The sequence below is a fragment of the Heloderma suspectum genome, chromosome 1 (genome assembly GCF_057233095.1).
Source record: "Heloderma suspectum isolate Gila_16-S chromosome 1, 16-S_ref, whole genome shotgun sequence".
NCBI lineage: Eukaryota > Metazoa > Chordata > Lepidosauria > Squamata > Helodermatidae > Heloderma > Heloderma suspectum.
The window spans coordinates 70,499,290-70,516,106 of NC_139458.1; the positions used below are offsets into that span (position 1 = coordinate 70,499,290).

At 46.4% G+C, this 16,817-nt stretch overlaps 1 protein-coding gene across 1 annotated transcript in view; it reads right to left on the bottom strand.

Annotated features, from left to right (window-relative positions):
• LTK (leukocyte receptor tyrosine kinase) overlaps positions 1 to 16,817 on the bottom strand; it is a 149,834-nt gene that overhangs the window by 61,947 nt on the left and 71,070 nt on the right. The window contains exons 10-11 of the mRNA XM_084846017.1: positions 16,702 to 16,796; positions 3,931 to 3,990 (exon numbers count right to left, since the gene is read on the bottom strand). Coding sequence (XP_084702143.1) covers positions 3,931 to 3,990; positions 16,702 to 16,796 — 155 coding nt within the window. The remainder of the gene's footprint in view (positions 1 to 3,930; positions 3,991 to 16,701; positions 16,797 to 16,817) is intronic.

The following is a 16,817-nucleotide window of genomic DNA, read 5'->3' on the forward strand; positions in this document are numbered from 1 at the left end:
ATAACACTCTACACTGCTTCTGCACTTCAGGCTGACAAAGAAAACAAGAAGTCAAATTGTTCCAAAACTTATGTATGGTTTGTAATCCTATTCATGGTCCGATTCACACATGCAATCTACTGCAAAAGTGGCCACCTGAAAAGCAGTTTAAACTTTTTTTGAAGGGATTCCCTAAATAGTTCCATCAATTTAAAACATGCCAATGCAAACCATTACAAAAACAAAACAGGGGTTGCATAATCGTTTTTGTAACTGAACTACAAACACTGGCACCGTACAGAGCTGTCTTCATTTCAAGCAGCCACCTACATGGCAGGTTGCATAGATGAATTATCTTTAAGTTCACAGCTCTCTCTTTTGAGCAAGACAAAGAGCTCCACATCAAAATGCACAACTGTACAAGGGATTAATCTCTTTGAGGACCAAACTAGATGCAGTGCCGTTCATGCAATTAGTAACAGTGTGAATGGTTTTTTTTAAAAAAGTAAATAGGTGCGTGTGGAGGCTCCAGTCCAGACCGGGACTCAGGCAGGAGGCAGTGGTGCCTTTAACCTTTTGCCCCTTGCTGTGATCTCAATCCAGATCTCCCTCCACATCCTCCCTGATATTTATTTATTTTTAAAAACATTCATCCAGTTGCTAATTGCACAAATGACATGTCTGATGTGGACCTCAGAGACAGGCTTGCAGGCCACCTAATAGTGTTAAGAGTCAGAGATTCAATAAGGGTGAATTATAATCATAGTATGTATCTTTTTCAGCTCCTGGTTCTACTTGTTCGAAGGGCCCAGAATCCTCTCCTCCCTCCGCCCACTCAGATATGGCCCTGCACAGACATTCTACGTAGGGATGCTGCTGAAATATTTCCCAGAGTCCTAAATGAGCCTGTCTTGTTTCTGAGGTGGAACTGATGCTTCAGGAATTCTCCATTGTTTCTTTTTTTTAATTCCAAATTTTTCTACAAAGAGCTGTGCATGCTCAGCTTGCTGCAGCTTTCATTTCCTTTGTGTCTCCCCACCCTCCACGCTACTGATGCACGCATGCGCATTGACTGAACCCTGAAAAAAAAATCTCGGGGTGATTGCACCAAGATTGGGGTTTTTGCAGTGCTTTATCAATGCACTCATTTACATCAGTATCACAGAGTGGGGGGAAAGCCAGGAATGAGCTGAAGGAACTGAATTTGTGGCAAACTGGTGCATGCTCCAATTCCAGAATTAATCTCCTAGTTAAACAGGAAATCAGGAGAAGTGGAATGGAAGGGCAGAGTGAACTTTTGAAACATGAAAAGACTGGGATGGTGGGATCGGGGCAGGGGAGAAATCCCTCTTTTTTTTCTGCTTCCTTCAGAAATAAAAAGAAACCAAAGGTATTGGCCCTTGTAGAACCAAAACAACATGATGGTTTACTGGTCTGATCACATATAAATTAACCCATTGTCTCTATAATCTTTAGTCATAATGTTGGAAGTCGAGTAAAGTCTTACTTCTTACTGAGCAATTGAACAGAATGCTACCTACACAAATATCTCTTTATATGTCTACTAGTAAAAGCCAAACTAGATGTGACAGGGGCAGCTGCATTTATTCTTCACGTGTCTGTCCCAGTTATGTATAAAGTGGGGAATGGTGTGTGTGTTTAATGCAATTTAGAGATGCGGGAGAATTTATGCGTTTGGACTGTGCACTTTTCCAAATTTTGCGATGTTATTCTTGACTGCAAGAATGTGCACATTAGGGAAAGTTGCGTACAAAAATGTGTATACTACATACTTTATGTGCATACATAAAGCATTTGCATTATGCATCTGTGTACGAAAATAAATGCAAATTTTCGTGTCTGTGGTTTTTTTTAAAAAGCAGACTGATGTGGAAATTGAACAGAAAGGGCTTATGATGAAATACATGTGAAAATGACACAGACCAGAAATAGACTACTTAGTCCAGCCCTAGTGTGATTACACCTTTGCTTCAGGCACTTTCCTGTCAGTCTGGATCTCTTCCACTATCAGCAGGGTTGGGAGAAAGTGCCTCGTTTGGGGCAAGGCTGGGAGAAAGAGAGCGGTCTCCATCCCTCACACATCCCTTTTCAGTAGGGCCTCCCAGTCTCCACTTTATACCTCAGTGGAGCAGACACAGGGATCACAAACGCGGCTGGCCCATCACCTCTCGCTTACAGAGTAGCAGGGAAATTGTGCAGGCAGCATTCCACACATTTGATCAATAAGATATAAAACTGCACTTAACTACCAGTGTTACATGATCGAAGACTATGACCTAGATCCTAAGATGAGATAAGTTAAAGAAATCAATAGGAGGAAAGTTTCCTGTCTTCTCCTGCACCCTGCGCCTCCTGAAAAGCTTCTCCAGTGTATTGGGAGACCTTCCTGAACAATGTGGGATTAAGCCAGGGGCAGTGCTGGGGGAAGAAAGAACTGCCCCAAATAGGGCTCTGCCTGGTTTTGGGCCACTCCCCCAGCATCCCCCATTGTTGCATCTCATATTTTCAGGAGTGCTGCCTGACACTCTGAGAGGATTTTTAGCTGTACAGGTGGTTACAGAGAGCTATGGAGGCAGGAAATGGTTCTTCCATTTGCGTCCCTGCCCTTGGCCATGATAGGCTACGTAAATATTTATGTAGCCTATCACAGCAAAGAGCAGGGAAGCAAATGGCATCTGCTACGCCATTTGCATCCCTGTTCTTTGCCGTGATAGGCTACATACATATTTATGTAGCCTATCACGGTCAAGGGCAGGGACGCAAATGGCGTCTGCTACGCCAGACGCCATTTGCATGGCAGCAGCCAGACGTCCAGCTGTGGACAGGCCCAGCTGGCGGCTCTGCAGACTCACCGCAGAGCAGAGCTGGCCAGGGAGGATTCCGGGGGGAGGGATGGATTGCCTCCCCCCCGGCGGACCCCTTCAGAGGATGGATAAGTAGGTTTTGTACACCCCTACTTAGGGGTTTGTCACACAGAGCTTTTATCCTGCTATCTCTCTCAGAAGTTTGTGGGCTCTTTAGATGATGCCGTTACCCTCCAGGGTGTCTCCCGCCATTTCCCCCAGCCTATCCTACGTTTTCCCCAAAAGCAAAAAATGTGGTATTTTTTCCAGCCCACGGAACAGGAGCACCACGACCTCCCCGTGAAATTCTCCAATAGCGGGAGAAACTGCTGTGTCTGCCTGCTGTGAGCATTTCTTTTCAGTTGCTGGGGGAGTGGTCAGGATGAGATTTGACAGGCACGAGGGCAAGAATCGCCTGCCGATTGTGTCTCCTGCTTCTGCATTTCTCAGTTGGAGGGAGAAGAGGGTAAAATGCATCACTGCAACAAAGGGAGACACTTCTGATCCCCCACCCCACCAAGCTCAGAAGCAACGTCCTCTGTTGTTTCAGAGCACCCTATTAAGTTCAGTGGGGCTTACTCCCAAGTAAGTGTGCCGAGGGTTGCAGACTTACAGGGTGATCTTATGTCTACTCAGAAGTAAGTCCCATTGAATACAATGCGGCTTACTCCCACATAAATGTGCCAAGGGTTGCAGACTTACAGCACAATCTTACACTTTATGTCTACTCAGAAGTAAGTCAGAGGTTTCCTGGGGGCTGCAAGAAAACAGTACAGCAGAAGTTAAGCTATGAAAACAAGACTCCCCCCCCATTTGCACACATGCCAGGGAGGGAGGGAGGCACTCCCTCAGTTCAAACCACGTGGCTACCCTGTAAAGGAGCCCTTCCTAATCCCGCAAAGAAATTGAAAGCAGGAAGCTACAGGAAGGATGTGGGGTTTTGCAGTTTTTTTGCTTAATGTAGAAACACCCTTAATGTGGAAAGATAAACTTAGCTGTAAGCTAGTGCTAAAGTCATACTTTACACAATGAGTGAACTAATCACCTAAAGAAAGGGCCTCTACCAATGGATTAAAGTCTCACTCACCAGGTACATCACTTTCCCATGGGTACAATTGCTTTTCGTCAGGGTGCCTTTGTCTTCTTCCTGCCAGAATTTGAGAATGAGTGAGGTGAAAGGAAGAGAGAAAGAAGAAGGGGTTAAGGTAAAGAATCAGCCACATCATTTTGCCTAAAATCAAGAAATCCTACACAAAAACAAGAGACAAAGAAGACGATCTGTGTCCCTTGCCCCATGCTACTTTTCTGGAGTGAGAGGGGCTCAGAACTCTGTTGGAAGCCAAGTACACTGGTATACAAAAATGGTATACAAACTCCCATATGAAGCTGCCCATCCACTGAGATCTACCGAAGAGCCTCCCCTCTGTGTCCCTCCAGAGTCTGAGCTGCAATTTGCCAACATGAAGGTGTAGCCATTTTTGTGGCTGCTCCTAGGCTATGAAACTCCCATCTTAAGAAGGTCCACCTTGCCTCCTCTCTGTTTCCCGCTGTCTCGTGAAGACCTTTATATTTCAACAGGCATTTGGCTTATCAAACTGTTTTTATAATCCCTGCTTTTATAATCCCTGGAGTTTTGTAATCTGCTAAATGGAGTTTTTGCACTGCTAATAACATGCCACTTTTGAGCAGAGCAGCATTGGTTGAAAACATTTGCTTAGGTCCCATGTGTTCCTTCTGCAAATGATCCTTCCAATCCAGTTAAGGCTCCTATTTCTTTATTTCTTTATTCATTTCATTTCATTTCTATATCGCCCAATAGCCAAAGCTCTCTGAGCAGTTCACCAAAATTAAAACCAAAGAGCACACAATAAAACAATACAAAATATATAAAACATTAAAACCACAGCAAACAATCCAACCAGAATAAAACCAGAATAAAACCTAGAGCAGTGCAGGGATTTAAAATACAGATTTAAAACAGCAAAGCTAAAGGTCTAAAGAGGTAAAATGCTAAAATGCCTGGGAAAATAAAAAGGTCTTCACCTGGAGCCGGAAAGAATACAATGTAGGTGCCAGGTGAACCTCACTAGGGAGCTCATTTCACAGCCAGGGTGCCACAGCAGAAGAAGCCCTCCTTCTAGTAGCCACCCGCCTCACTTCCTTTGGCAGGGGCTCACAGAAAAGGGCGTCTGAAGATGATCTTAAGGTCCAGGCAGGCATAAATGGGAAGAGGCGATCCTTCAGATAACCTGGCCGCAAGCCGTTAAGGGCTTTGAATGTTAATACCAGCACTTTGAATTGGGCCTGGAAATGGACTGGCAGCCAGTGCAGCTGGAAAAATACTGGCATCATATGAGCTCGTTGGCCAGTCCCTGTTAACAGTCTTGCTGCCCTATTTTGGACCAGCTGAAGTTTCCGGACTGTTTTCAAAGGCAGCCCCATGTATAACGCATTGCAGTAATCCAGACGAGAAGTTATCAGTGCTTGGATAACTGTAGCTAGGCTATCTCTGTCCAGATAAGGGCGTAGTTGGTATACCAGCCTAAGCTGATAAAAAGTGCTCCATGCCACTGAGTTCACCTGTGCCTCAAGTGACAGTTCTGGATCCAAGAGCACCCCCAAACTACGAATGTGATCCTTTAGGGGGAGTGCAACCCACTCCAGAACAGGCCGAATATCACCTAGCCGGGCAGACGAACCACCCACTAACGGTACCTCCATCTTGTCTGGATTGACATTCAGTTTATTGGCCCTCATCCAGTCCATTACCATGCCCAGGCCCTGATTCAGAACAGCCACTGCCTCACCTGGGTTTGATGAGAAAGAGAGGTAGAGCTGGGTGTCATCCACATATTGATGGCACCTCAGCCCACACCTCCGGATAACCTCCCCCAGCGGTTTCATGTAGATGTTGAACAGCATGGAGGATAAAATAGAGCCCTGGAACCCCATGGCATAATTGCCATGCCACAGAGCAATAATCCCCCAACACCAGCTTCTGGAGTCGGCCATCCAAGTTAGGGGTGCACGAAAGTCCCTTACCTGTCCTCGAAGCTTTTCGCGGTGGGGGGGAGGCGCTTTGCTGCTTCCCCCGCGAAGTTCAGGCCGGGGGGGGGAGGCTTCCCGCCTCGCCCGGCCGAAATTCAGGCCGGGGGGGAGGCTTCCCGCCTCGCCTGGCCGAAATTCAGGCCGGGGAGGAGGTGCCTCGCCTCGCCCGGCCACGAACTAAAAAGTTAAAAAAAAAAAAAAACGCCCCCGTGATAGGCTACGTGATGATTAACATAGCCTATCACGGCTAGATCTGCAAAGTCAGCTGTGATAGGCTACGTAAATCCTCACGTAGCCTATCACGGGTGACTTTAAAAAAAAAAAAAAAAGTGCGTACACAAATGGTGGCCCCCATAGGGAGCCGCCATTCGCGTTCCTTATTTGGTCGCCGTAGTCTACGTAAAGATTTACGTAGACTACAGCGACCAAATAAGGAACGGGAATGGCGGCTCCCTATGGGGGCCACCATTATCCGTACGCGCTTTTTTTTTTTTTTTAAGTCACCTGTGATAGGCTACGTGAGGATTTACGTAGCCTATCACAGCTGACTTTGCAAATCTAGCCATGATAGGCTACGTTAATCGTCACGTAGCCTATCATGGGGGCGTTTTTTCTTTTTTTCTTTTATTGGAATGGCGGCAGCGGCAGCCGGTCAAAAGACCGGCTGCCGCTCCCGCCCCGGACGAAGACCCGCCGAACCGCCCGCCAGACCCGCCACCGGGAGGGACATTCGCCAAAGGTAAGTCCCGTCCCGGGGGGGGGTGCGGGGTGCGGGGTGCGGGGGGGGTGCGGAGAATGTCTCCCTGAAACATGTTCGGGGGGCCGAACACGTTGGCGCTTGGCCCCCCAAAGTTTCAGGGAGAAATTCTCCGCCAACCCTAATCCAAGTAGGAGCGAAACCACTGCAGTGCAGTGCCTCCAACTCCCAACCCAGACAACCTATCCAGAAGGATACCATGGTCGATGGTATCGAAAGCCGCTGAGAGGTCCAGGAGAATCAACAGGGTCGCACTCCCCCTGTCCCTCTCCTGGCAGAGGTCATCCCACAGGGCGACCAAGGCAGTTTCCATTCCAAAACCAGGCCTGAAGCCCGATTGAAATGGATCTTGATAATCCGTTTCATTCAACAGTGCCTGGAGCTATCCTGCAACCACCCATTCAAGCACCTTGCCCAAGAAGGGGATGTTGGCCACTGGCCTATAATTGTTAACATCCTCTGGGTCCAGGTTAGGCTTTTTCAGGAGTGGTCTGATTATCACCTCTTTTAGAGAGACCGGCACCACTTCCTCTCTCAAGGAGGAATTTTCAGCCTCCTGGACCCAGCTGAACATCCCCTCCTTATTTGATTTAATAAGGCATGAAGGGCAAGGGTCTAGCACACAAGTGGTCAATCGGACTTGGCCAAGCACCTTGTCTGCATCCTCAGGCCTCAGTAACTGAAACTCATCCAATAGAACTGGACCAGATGGTGCTCTGAATGCCTCTACCACTGGAACTGCATTAATCGTGGTGTCCAATTCATGGTGAATCTGAGCGACTTTATCTTCAAAGTGCTGTGCAAACGCGTCACAGCGTGCCACCGAGCGTTCCACCATCTCTCTCTCTGGCCCAGAATGTAACAAGCCACAAACCACTCAGAAAAGCTCCGCTGGATGACACTGAGAAGATGCAATGCTGGTGGAACTGTCTCTTTGCCACCCTCACCACCACAGAGTAGGCTCGATAGTGAGCTCTTACCTGTGATCGATCAGACTCAGCATGAGTTTTCCTCCACCTGCGTTCTAGCTGTCTCCCCTCTTGCTTCATTGCCCTCAGCTCAGGTGTATACCAAGGAGCTGGCGGGGCTCTGCTCAGAGGGAGAGGGCGTTTGGGTGCGATTGTGTCAACCGCCCGAGTCATCTCTGCATTCCACAGAGCGACCAGGGCTTCAACAGGAGCACCAGCTATACCAGCAGAAAATCCCCCAGAGCCCTCTGGAATTCATCGGAATCCATTAGCCTCTGGAGGCGGACCATTTTAATAGGTCCCCCACCTTGCAGAGGGGGAAGATTGCCAAGAATCTAAACCTCAACAGGAAGTGATCTGACCATGACAAAGGGACAGATGTTAATTCCTCCACTTTCAGATCACCATCCTCCTGCCCAGTTAAGAAAACCAGATCAAGCCTGTGTCCTTTTACATGCATTGGGGCAGCCTCATGGTTATCATGGCGGCCATGAAGTCCTGAGCCGCCCCGGATACAGCGGCCTCGGCATGGAAGTTGAGATCCCCCAGGACCATCATCTAGGGGTCCTCAATATGAAGTCCGAGACCACCTCCGTCAGCTCAGGCAGGGAGTCTGATGGGCGGTGGGGTGGGCGGTACACCAACAGAATGCCTAATTTGTCCCAGGTACCCAACACAAGGTACAAGCACTCAAGATCTGCACTCGAATGAGCAGGAAGCCTGGAGAGGGAGATTGAATTCCTATAGACCACAGTGCTGGTGCTGCACCGAGTACCCAGGAGGGCACAGCTGGGAGAGAGTGACCCCTCCCAGTTCCCCCACCCAGGTCTCAGTAATACATACCAGGTCAGCCCCCTCATCCACAATCAAATCATGGATGAGGGAGATTTTATTTTGGGCTAACCTGGCATTCAGCAGCAGCAGCACCAGACCCGAGGGCGAGCCGGTAAGGCCGCCAGGAACCATCTGGTTGGGGGAAGAACCAGAAGAGGGGATAGCCATAAGGTGTCTGGCCCCTCTTCTCCTCAGCTGGCCTGTGAATCCCCCAACGCCATACCTCCCCCTACCCGTGACCACAGTTATGGTGGCACCTCCCCAACCCCCTGAGTTGCTCGAAGGACTTCCCTGGCACATATTAAAATGCTAACATGTAAAATATAAAACAGTATAAAAGATATAAAAGAGAGCAGCAGCTAAAAAGGAGCAGGTAGAATCTGTGTTTGCCCCTTTCTTCCTGGTCTTTAATGCTGCTGCCCTCTGCTGCTGCTATTTGCTGCTGGTATCTCTGGCTGCTGATGTCTCTGGAGAGTCAGTGGGTAGATCTTCATATGCTCCTCCATGCGTCTCCAAGTGCGACGCTAAGTGCACACTTAGCGTCGCACTTGGAGCGACGCTGAGGCACTACCTCTGGCAGCCCCGCTTAAGTACCTGTTTGTTTGGCAGGGGCAGAAACAGGCTCATGGTCCAGCAAAAAGGCAGAAAGGAGACAAATTTTACCAATTCCCTTGTCCCCTTGCAGCTCCTCACACCCATAGTACTTCAGAGGTTCCCTCAACCCTTCAGTGAAGATTTTCTGAGGGCAAAGGGGACTGTAAGGGGGAGGGAAAACTGGTAAAAATCAACTCCCCCACCTTTTGCCAGCAGAAGCATCCTGTGAGCTGAATTCTGCTCATGGTAACTCAGGATCCTAGCTACTGATACTAGGCTAACACTCACAATGAGCACCCCAATATTTCCCATTACAGTTTTGTTCAATTCTGTTTTGCTTGGTTTTCAGTCTGCAGCAACATTGAGGGGAAAGAAGCCATAACATGACATTTTAGCCACTGCCTTATATTACATAGCAATTGTTTCATGTTTTATACCAGATGAACCAGTTCTTTGGTAATTATCCCAAGAACAAAACACTTTGAAATAATTAACTTTCCTCCTCCTCCTCCTCCTCCTCCTCCTCCTCTTTTTAGCAATCTTGGCAGAGAGACCAATGAACAATTGTTTCAGTGAGGCAGAAATTCATCTCTCAGGGGTTTAGAAAGGCAGAAACCACAGCTGAGGATGAGAACGCTACCCATGCTGTCCTCTAGACTAGAAGGATGGTAAGAAAAGGGTCTTGGGAGACCCTTGCACCAGGTGGCTCTACAGTTGCGCCCTGCAGTGCAGATGCATAGGGGACCAGAACAGACTATAGGCCTTGATCCTGTGGAATGCAGAGACTGGATATGCATGAAATGTGCGCCAAATACCCATAAAATTCCCCATGCAGGTATGTGACTGTAAAAGCCAGTTGCGCCGCACAGTTCCCATACTGTATCCAATCTGTGGCCAGTGAAAGCCAGCTTTTCCAACAGGGCTATCAGGCCACCAACTATGACAAGAAGTGCAATTAATGTAAAATAAACTATCTGGATTAAAGGAAAACCAAATAAAGTTACTTTACATTGAGCACAAAGAGGCTCTCGGTCTTCTAGGCTTTCAATTGAGTTTCTTAGGAAGCTCAAGGTCGTGAACTCCTTCCAGCTCAGCTGCTGACATCCAGAGATGCACAATACACTCAGTCACTTTCACAGGATGTAGACCACTCTTCAGAACATTGCCTGAGTCTGTATTTCTGGGTCAGTCTGTAATGCAGCAGCAGCCCAACCGGCTGTCCTCAGGCAGTTCTTCTTCTCCAAACAAACAGCCTTTCCTCCTTTTCCCAAACAGCGCCAAATCCTCATGGGCTTGGTTTCTTATGGGGTTTATTTATTTAAAGCATTTAAGCCCTGATTTCATCTAAAAAAGGTTCCTGGAGGGGCTGTTCCTAAACAGCCCCAAGTCCTTATGGGTGACTTCTCTGTCTGGCTCACAAACAGAGAACAAAATATTCCTGGCTCCTGCTGAGGGCTGGGTTACCCATGTTATGATGAATTCTTTGAATTCTGGGGGTTTGTAATCAAAGATCAATAAATTAATATATTTAGAGCAGTGTGGTGTAGTGGTTAGAGTGCTGGACTGGGACACAAGAGACCCAGACTCTAGTCCCCACTCCACCATGAAGCTCCCTGGGTGACTTCGGACCAGTCACTGGCTCTCAGCCTAACCTACCTCACAGGATTATTGTGAGGTAGAGGAGGAGTAGGGCCATGTAAGCTGCCTTGGCTACTTCCCAGAGGGAAAAAGGTGGGATATAAATGTAGAAATAAATAATAAAACATACAAAATAACAGATTCTATGATAGTTAACCTATATCATGATTTAGGCCCTGGTCAGCAACTAGTTTTTAACATAGCCTGTATTTCAAACTGAGCAAGGGATAGAGGGCCAACAACACAGTTTCCATCCACGTATTCTCTCCCACACGATCAAAGACTCCTTGACCACATCTCTTTCAGTGTGAACAGCAACAGGAGCTTTGGTAGAGCCCTTTGTTAGGCACCTTATAGAGCCTCAGTATGCGTGACCAGCGGAAGTAGTTCTCACCCACCGAATTATGTTCATCACCCTGTGGCAACTTTTAACAATTATCTCCCCTTCAGGAGGGATGAAAACCATGAGGCTGTGCAGGATGAGGATCCTGGATCCAAGCCAAATAACCATGGTGCCAGCAGAGAAGAAAGTTGCTGAAGGGGCTTTTAATTAGTTGGGGGCTGTGTTTTATTTTTATTGCTGTGTTTTTAATGTATTTGTTTTTAGGTTTTAATCAAGGTTCTGTTTCTATTTGTATTTCATTATTGTTAACCACCATGTTTGTGCCATGTTTGGTGGAAAGGTGGGATATAAATTTAAGTAACAAACTAACAAAAATAAAAGGGCAAGACAGAAATGGCTGTGGTTGGGAATAGTGGTTTTCTCACCCTATTTCTCCATGTTCTCAGGATTCACCCTGGAGCTTTAGGTTCCCTGGAACATGTTTTACCTTGGCCCCAAAGAGAGAGACAGTCACCACACAAACTCTTTAATATACAGACCTGGTTCTCACGACACAACAACCCACAGTTGCTTGTCAGACTTGTTTGTTTCAGGGTGGCCTGTCGTGACATCCAAGCCTGGTGTGGTTCCCTCGGCATGGTTAACAAACCATGCACAAGCCACCCTGAGAACCCATGGCTTGTTGCTGGGTTGTTCAGGGTGGCTTGTTTTCAGAGTAGCTTGTTGCGATCTGCGAACCCAGCAAGATGGCTTATGCATGGTTTTTCAGAAAGGGCTACAGAGCTGCCTCGCAAGAGTGGTGAAAAACCCAGTTGTTCCTCGCAATCTCCCTAGTGATACCTCCTCTGTATTACATCTTGAAATGACACTAGTCAATTTATTCCTTCACTTTGCCACCTCCCTAGACAGTGACACCGGGTTTTTTTTCCACCTTTGGGGAGATTTGCTTGGATTTAACATTATTGTTTTCCACCTTTGGGAAGATTTGTGCATATTTAATGTTATTTCCCTGCACCCCACATACACATACCTTCTGGGAAATTTGTGCATGTTTACCTTAAATAAAACCTTCAAGGAGATTTGCACAAATTCGCTAAAGCCCAGTAGTTAAAGCACATTTTGCTCATTAGCAGAGTAATGGAGTAGGCTGATGAGGTTGTGCCACAAAGGCCCATTAGATACATGACAGGAGTGAGTAGGAGGACTAAGGGGGAAACAATCCACGGCAAGCTGCAGAGTACCTGATCATCTGCTGGGAGTAACATGGGTTACCGAACAAACAAGCAACCCACCGTAGCTTATTTTCAGGTGGCTTATTGCGACATGCGAACCGATAGTGTGTTGACTTACCACCCTATTATTCATGGGCTGTAGAGGTCTGCTGAAGCCTCAGAGCTGTTGGAGTTGTGGGAGATTGCACTTCTCCTCTGTACAAAGCAGCAACTGCTATATCTGAGCAGGGTAAGGCTGCACCAAACCAAAGGCTAGAGCTATGCCAAAGGGAGGTCAGTTGGGATGGTGTTATGGAGAGGTAAATTACCCACCAACCCTGGTTTTGGCTTGTACGGACTGCTGCTGCTACTAGAGAAGATTGCCTCGATGGCTTATGCAGTGGTAAAGCCTGAATACCTCCACACTATGCCTTATCCAAAAGTAAACACGGTGCCTGCCAAGTGCTGTGACTACCAGTTAAGATAATAAATTAAGAGCCTGATTGCACCATCTGTTTGCCTCTCATACGAAACTTGTCCAGGGGAGATGTACCATTTTCAACAGCAGGGTGTGAAGGCAGAGCTTGGAAAATAAGGCAATTTAAGGTAATCAGGGCAGACTACATTTCAAGCCCAGCCATGGATGTGGATCTCTACACCCATCCTTTTCAACACACACATGCTATTCCTATGACTCATTTTGAAGAGAACTGGACACCCAGAACTCATGAGGAAATTAGCATTTCCATCTGAGCAAGAAGTAAATTGTGCTTTCCTTCCTGCTCTGCTTCCTTTCTTCCTCCCCCCCCCACTCCCTCCTGCTAAGCTCCCAGCATAACCTCTTTGCCTGCCCATTAACTGCCTCTGTCATGACATCCGAAACCTCTCCTGGCAAAGGGGGATGTAATTTTATTTACTGAAAGCCAAACAGAGCTGCTGGGCTTCTCCAAGATCTAACTGAATTAAAAGGATGAGATGATGAATGAAATGGCTTGTTCTCAGAGGAGAAACAATACCAGCTTACAGGAGTTCCAGCAACAGTTATGAACTTGAGTATTTCAAGAAGCATGAATCCTTAGCTTGTACAGAGTGTCAAAAACCAACAACATACACACTAAGGGTGCAATCCTATGCATGTTTAGACAGAAAGAAGTCCTACAACTCACAGCATGGCTGCCTAGGGCATGCTGGGAGTTGTAGGCCTTTTCTCTGTCTAAACATACATAGGATTGTACCCTAACTTTTGCGGTTACTAGGGTCAGCACCTATTTTCTGGTACCTCTTCTGGAAAATCCTAGTCCCTATTTTTCCTTTGGGGGAGATGCTGGGGATGACCTTTAAAGCTTTTGTTAGCACGCACACACCTCAGTTCTTCACGTTACATTTGCCACTTTCCTTGTAAAGCGCCTGTGGGCTTGAACCTAGGAGCCATAGGAAGGTGCCTGATGGCAAATTAGGCTATTTGTCCATCTAGCCCAGGATCGTTTATTCTGGCTGACATCAGCCTTCCAAAATCTCAGAGATCTTTCCTATCACTTTTTCCCCCTTTTAAACTGGAGATGCTATGGACTGGACCTGGCAAAACGTGTGTTTGCAAAACATGTGCTCAACCACTGAACTTTCTCCCTCTTGGTGCTCTGGGCCAAATTGCAGGTTGAGGAACTGCTGGCCTGATCCTTGTTGCTCCACAGTGCAACCATGGTTGGAACATATACTGCAGCTTGCTAGCCCGGCCAAATCCGATGATTCAGGGAGCCAGGAGGGGCCCTGCAGACTTCACACTAACTGCATCAGGTTTGCCTTCCCAGTCTGAGAACTTGTCACCAAGAGCAGTTGCTCTATGGCAGCCTCCCCCAACCTGGTGCCTTCCAGAGGTGTTGGATTATAGCTTCCATCATCCACATTGCCATGCTGGCTGTGGCTGCCCTATGGACTCTTCTGCTTTGCTTTAAGAACAGGATAACACCTCTGCTGGATCAGACTGAAGACCTATCTAGCCCAGCGTTCTGTTCCCACGGTAGCCCACCAGATGCCCCAGTGGGAAGCCCACAAGCAGGACATAAGTACAATAGCACCCTTCCGCGTGTGTTCTCCTGCAACTGGTATTGAGAAGTATACTGCCTCTGATACTGGCACCAGAACAGAACTGAGCTCACAGTCCTTTCGGGCAAAGGTCCACTCCAAGTTGACTTCATTTCCACAGCCTAATTTAGGTGGAAAATAAGCATTTTGTCGTTGCTACCATTAAACAATGAGAAGCCAGAAACCCTTGCAGATCTACTGCAAATCACCCAGAGATATACCAGGAGATCCCGATCTATCTTCTGCCCATTCCCATTTTAAAGGGAATTGCTATGCTCAGTTGAGCAACACACACACTGCAAGGGCAGGAAAAGCTATTGCAAGATCTAATTGCGTACAATACAGAGCAAGCAGAGAAGAGTCTTTGGCATGTCTAAGAGTGTGCATGTTGGAGGAGGCAACTCAGGCATGTGTTACAGGTGAACAAAGTATGCCTCTTCATCTGTGAAATGCTGGAGGGTATCCCAAAGGGTTCTCATTAATGCAGTGGATACCTATTTAGTGCTGTTGTCCATAAAAGTTTTTCTCACTTTTCCTTCATGTACCTACCACTAGTACTATTTTGCATGTCTCGAATGTGGCCAGATTAAGGCACTTCTGGAGCATGGTCTTGAACATGTAGGGCAGACTTTCCTCAGAAACGTTGGGGGGGGGGGGCTGGAAGAGACGCGCAAAGATTGTGCTTCCCATGCAACCACATTTGACAGAACACTTCTGGTGACACTGGATAAAGTAGCGTGGGAGGGGGGTGGGAATCTGATTTCCCTAATAAACAATATTCTCGTTTGAGGGCTAGGAACATGAATGATCTTTGCAACAGAAATACTACCCAAAGGGGTAGTAGTAATACTACCCATTTGGATCCTGAGCAACAATGAATTGCACATTTACTGCTCTCTATAGCGGCAACTGCCTGGAAAGATGTTCCACAAAGGTTACAATAACAGCAGGGTCACCAGAAAAACATGATATGCATACTAGGGATGGGGGGAGAAATTCATTTGGTTCATATTTTAATGTGAATTTACTAATTTCACACTTTTGAAGCAATACATGAACTGAAACTCAGTTATCCTGAAAAATTTGTGCTTCCCTGGATTTTGCAAGGACTTCCCAATCAAAAAATATATGCATACAAAATATTCATACAGAAATGCATATATTAGGGGAAGTGCACACAAAAATGTGTATATTCATGAAAACAATGTTTTAAAATGCATTATATTAGGAAAACATCAGAAATTACATCAGTCAAAATTACATACAAAAATGCACATATCAGAAGAAATGTGCACAAAAATATGTTCAAATTTCATGAGGACTTTGAAAAAATTCTCTAAGTTCAGGACGAACCAAGCTTAAGGTTGGAAAAATGAGAAACTGAGAGAAACCGAATTTGACCGATTCACCTATCCCTAGCAGAAACAATCAAACCACTCTCTCTTGAACTTTGAGAACACAAACATAATAGACATTTCTTGTATTCCTTGACATGCTGGCAGAGCATCTTTCCTGGTATAAACATACTGGTACACTGCGATCAGCATCTGAGGGAGGTTCAGATGTTGGCATCAAGGGAGAAGGCCTTTTCAGTGGTGGCCCCTAAACTGCTGGCATCGAGAGGGCCTTTTCAGTGATGGCCCCTCCTCTGAGGGAGGTTTGGAAGTTGGCATCAAGTGGTGGCACCAACTATGGGCATCTCTATACCAGCCTAAAATCCTGCATTTAAAATGGAGCTTTCTGCTTCCATTTTAAATGCAGGATCATGACAACTCCCCTTTTCACCTGCTTCCTTTGTCCCCTCCCCTTTCCCCCTCCTTCACCTCATATCTGAGTCTTCCATTATCTTTCACTGATCTCACTCCTCTTCTTGCCGCTTTTACTCTTTTCACGGAGGAAACTCAAGCGGAACACAAGGGGGTAATTTGATAGCTCATTATCTGCAATCTATTTAAAAATGGAACAAAGGGCATTTAGTGCAGGAGATGCCCTGGAGGGTCACAGCGTCATGTAAACAGCCCACAAACTTCCATGAGGGAGCCATCTCAATCACAGGATAAAAGCTCTGTGTGAAGAAAGCCACTGTCATCTTTTCAGCACCAGTCAAGTTTTTCCTCTACTCCCAGGCATTTGAAAGCATGTGATGGGTTTTTTTTTTATGCATCAGTTGTTTTGGTTATGGTCTGTACTGATGTTTTAGTTGTTTTACTATGTTTTGGTATTTTTTATAGAAATTGTTTTTAGTTATTTTATATTTTGTATGTTTTAATAAGTTTGTTGACTGTTGTCTTGGATTTTTTTGGTAAGAGAGGAAACCAAGAAAATGATGATGATGATGATAATGGTTGCCTATTCAAAACTTCCTTAATTTGAAGAAACTCACCACTGGAGAAGCAATCTAGACCAAACGTGATATTGTCCACAGCAATTTCAGCTTGTGAATGCCAGCCCCACGTGGCCAGGAGCTGCAAGTTAAAGCTATTTAACAAAGAAGACATT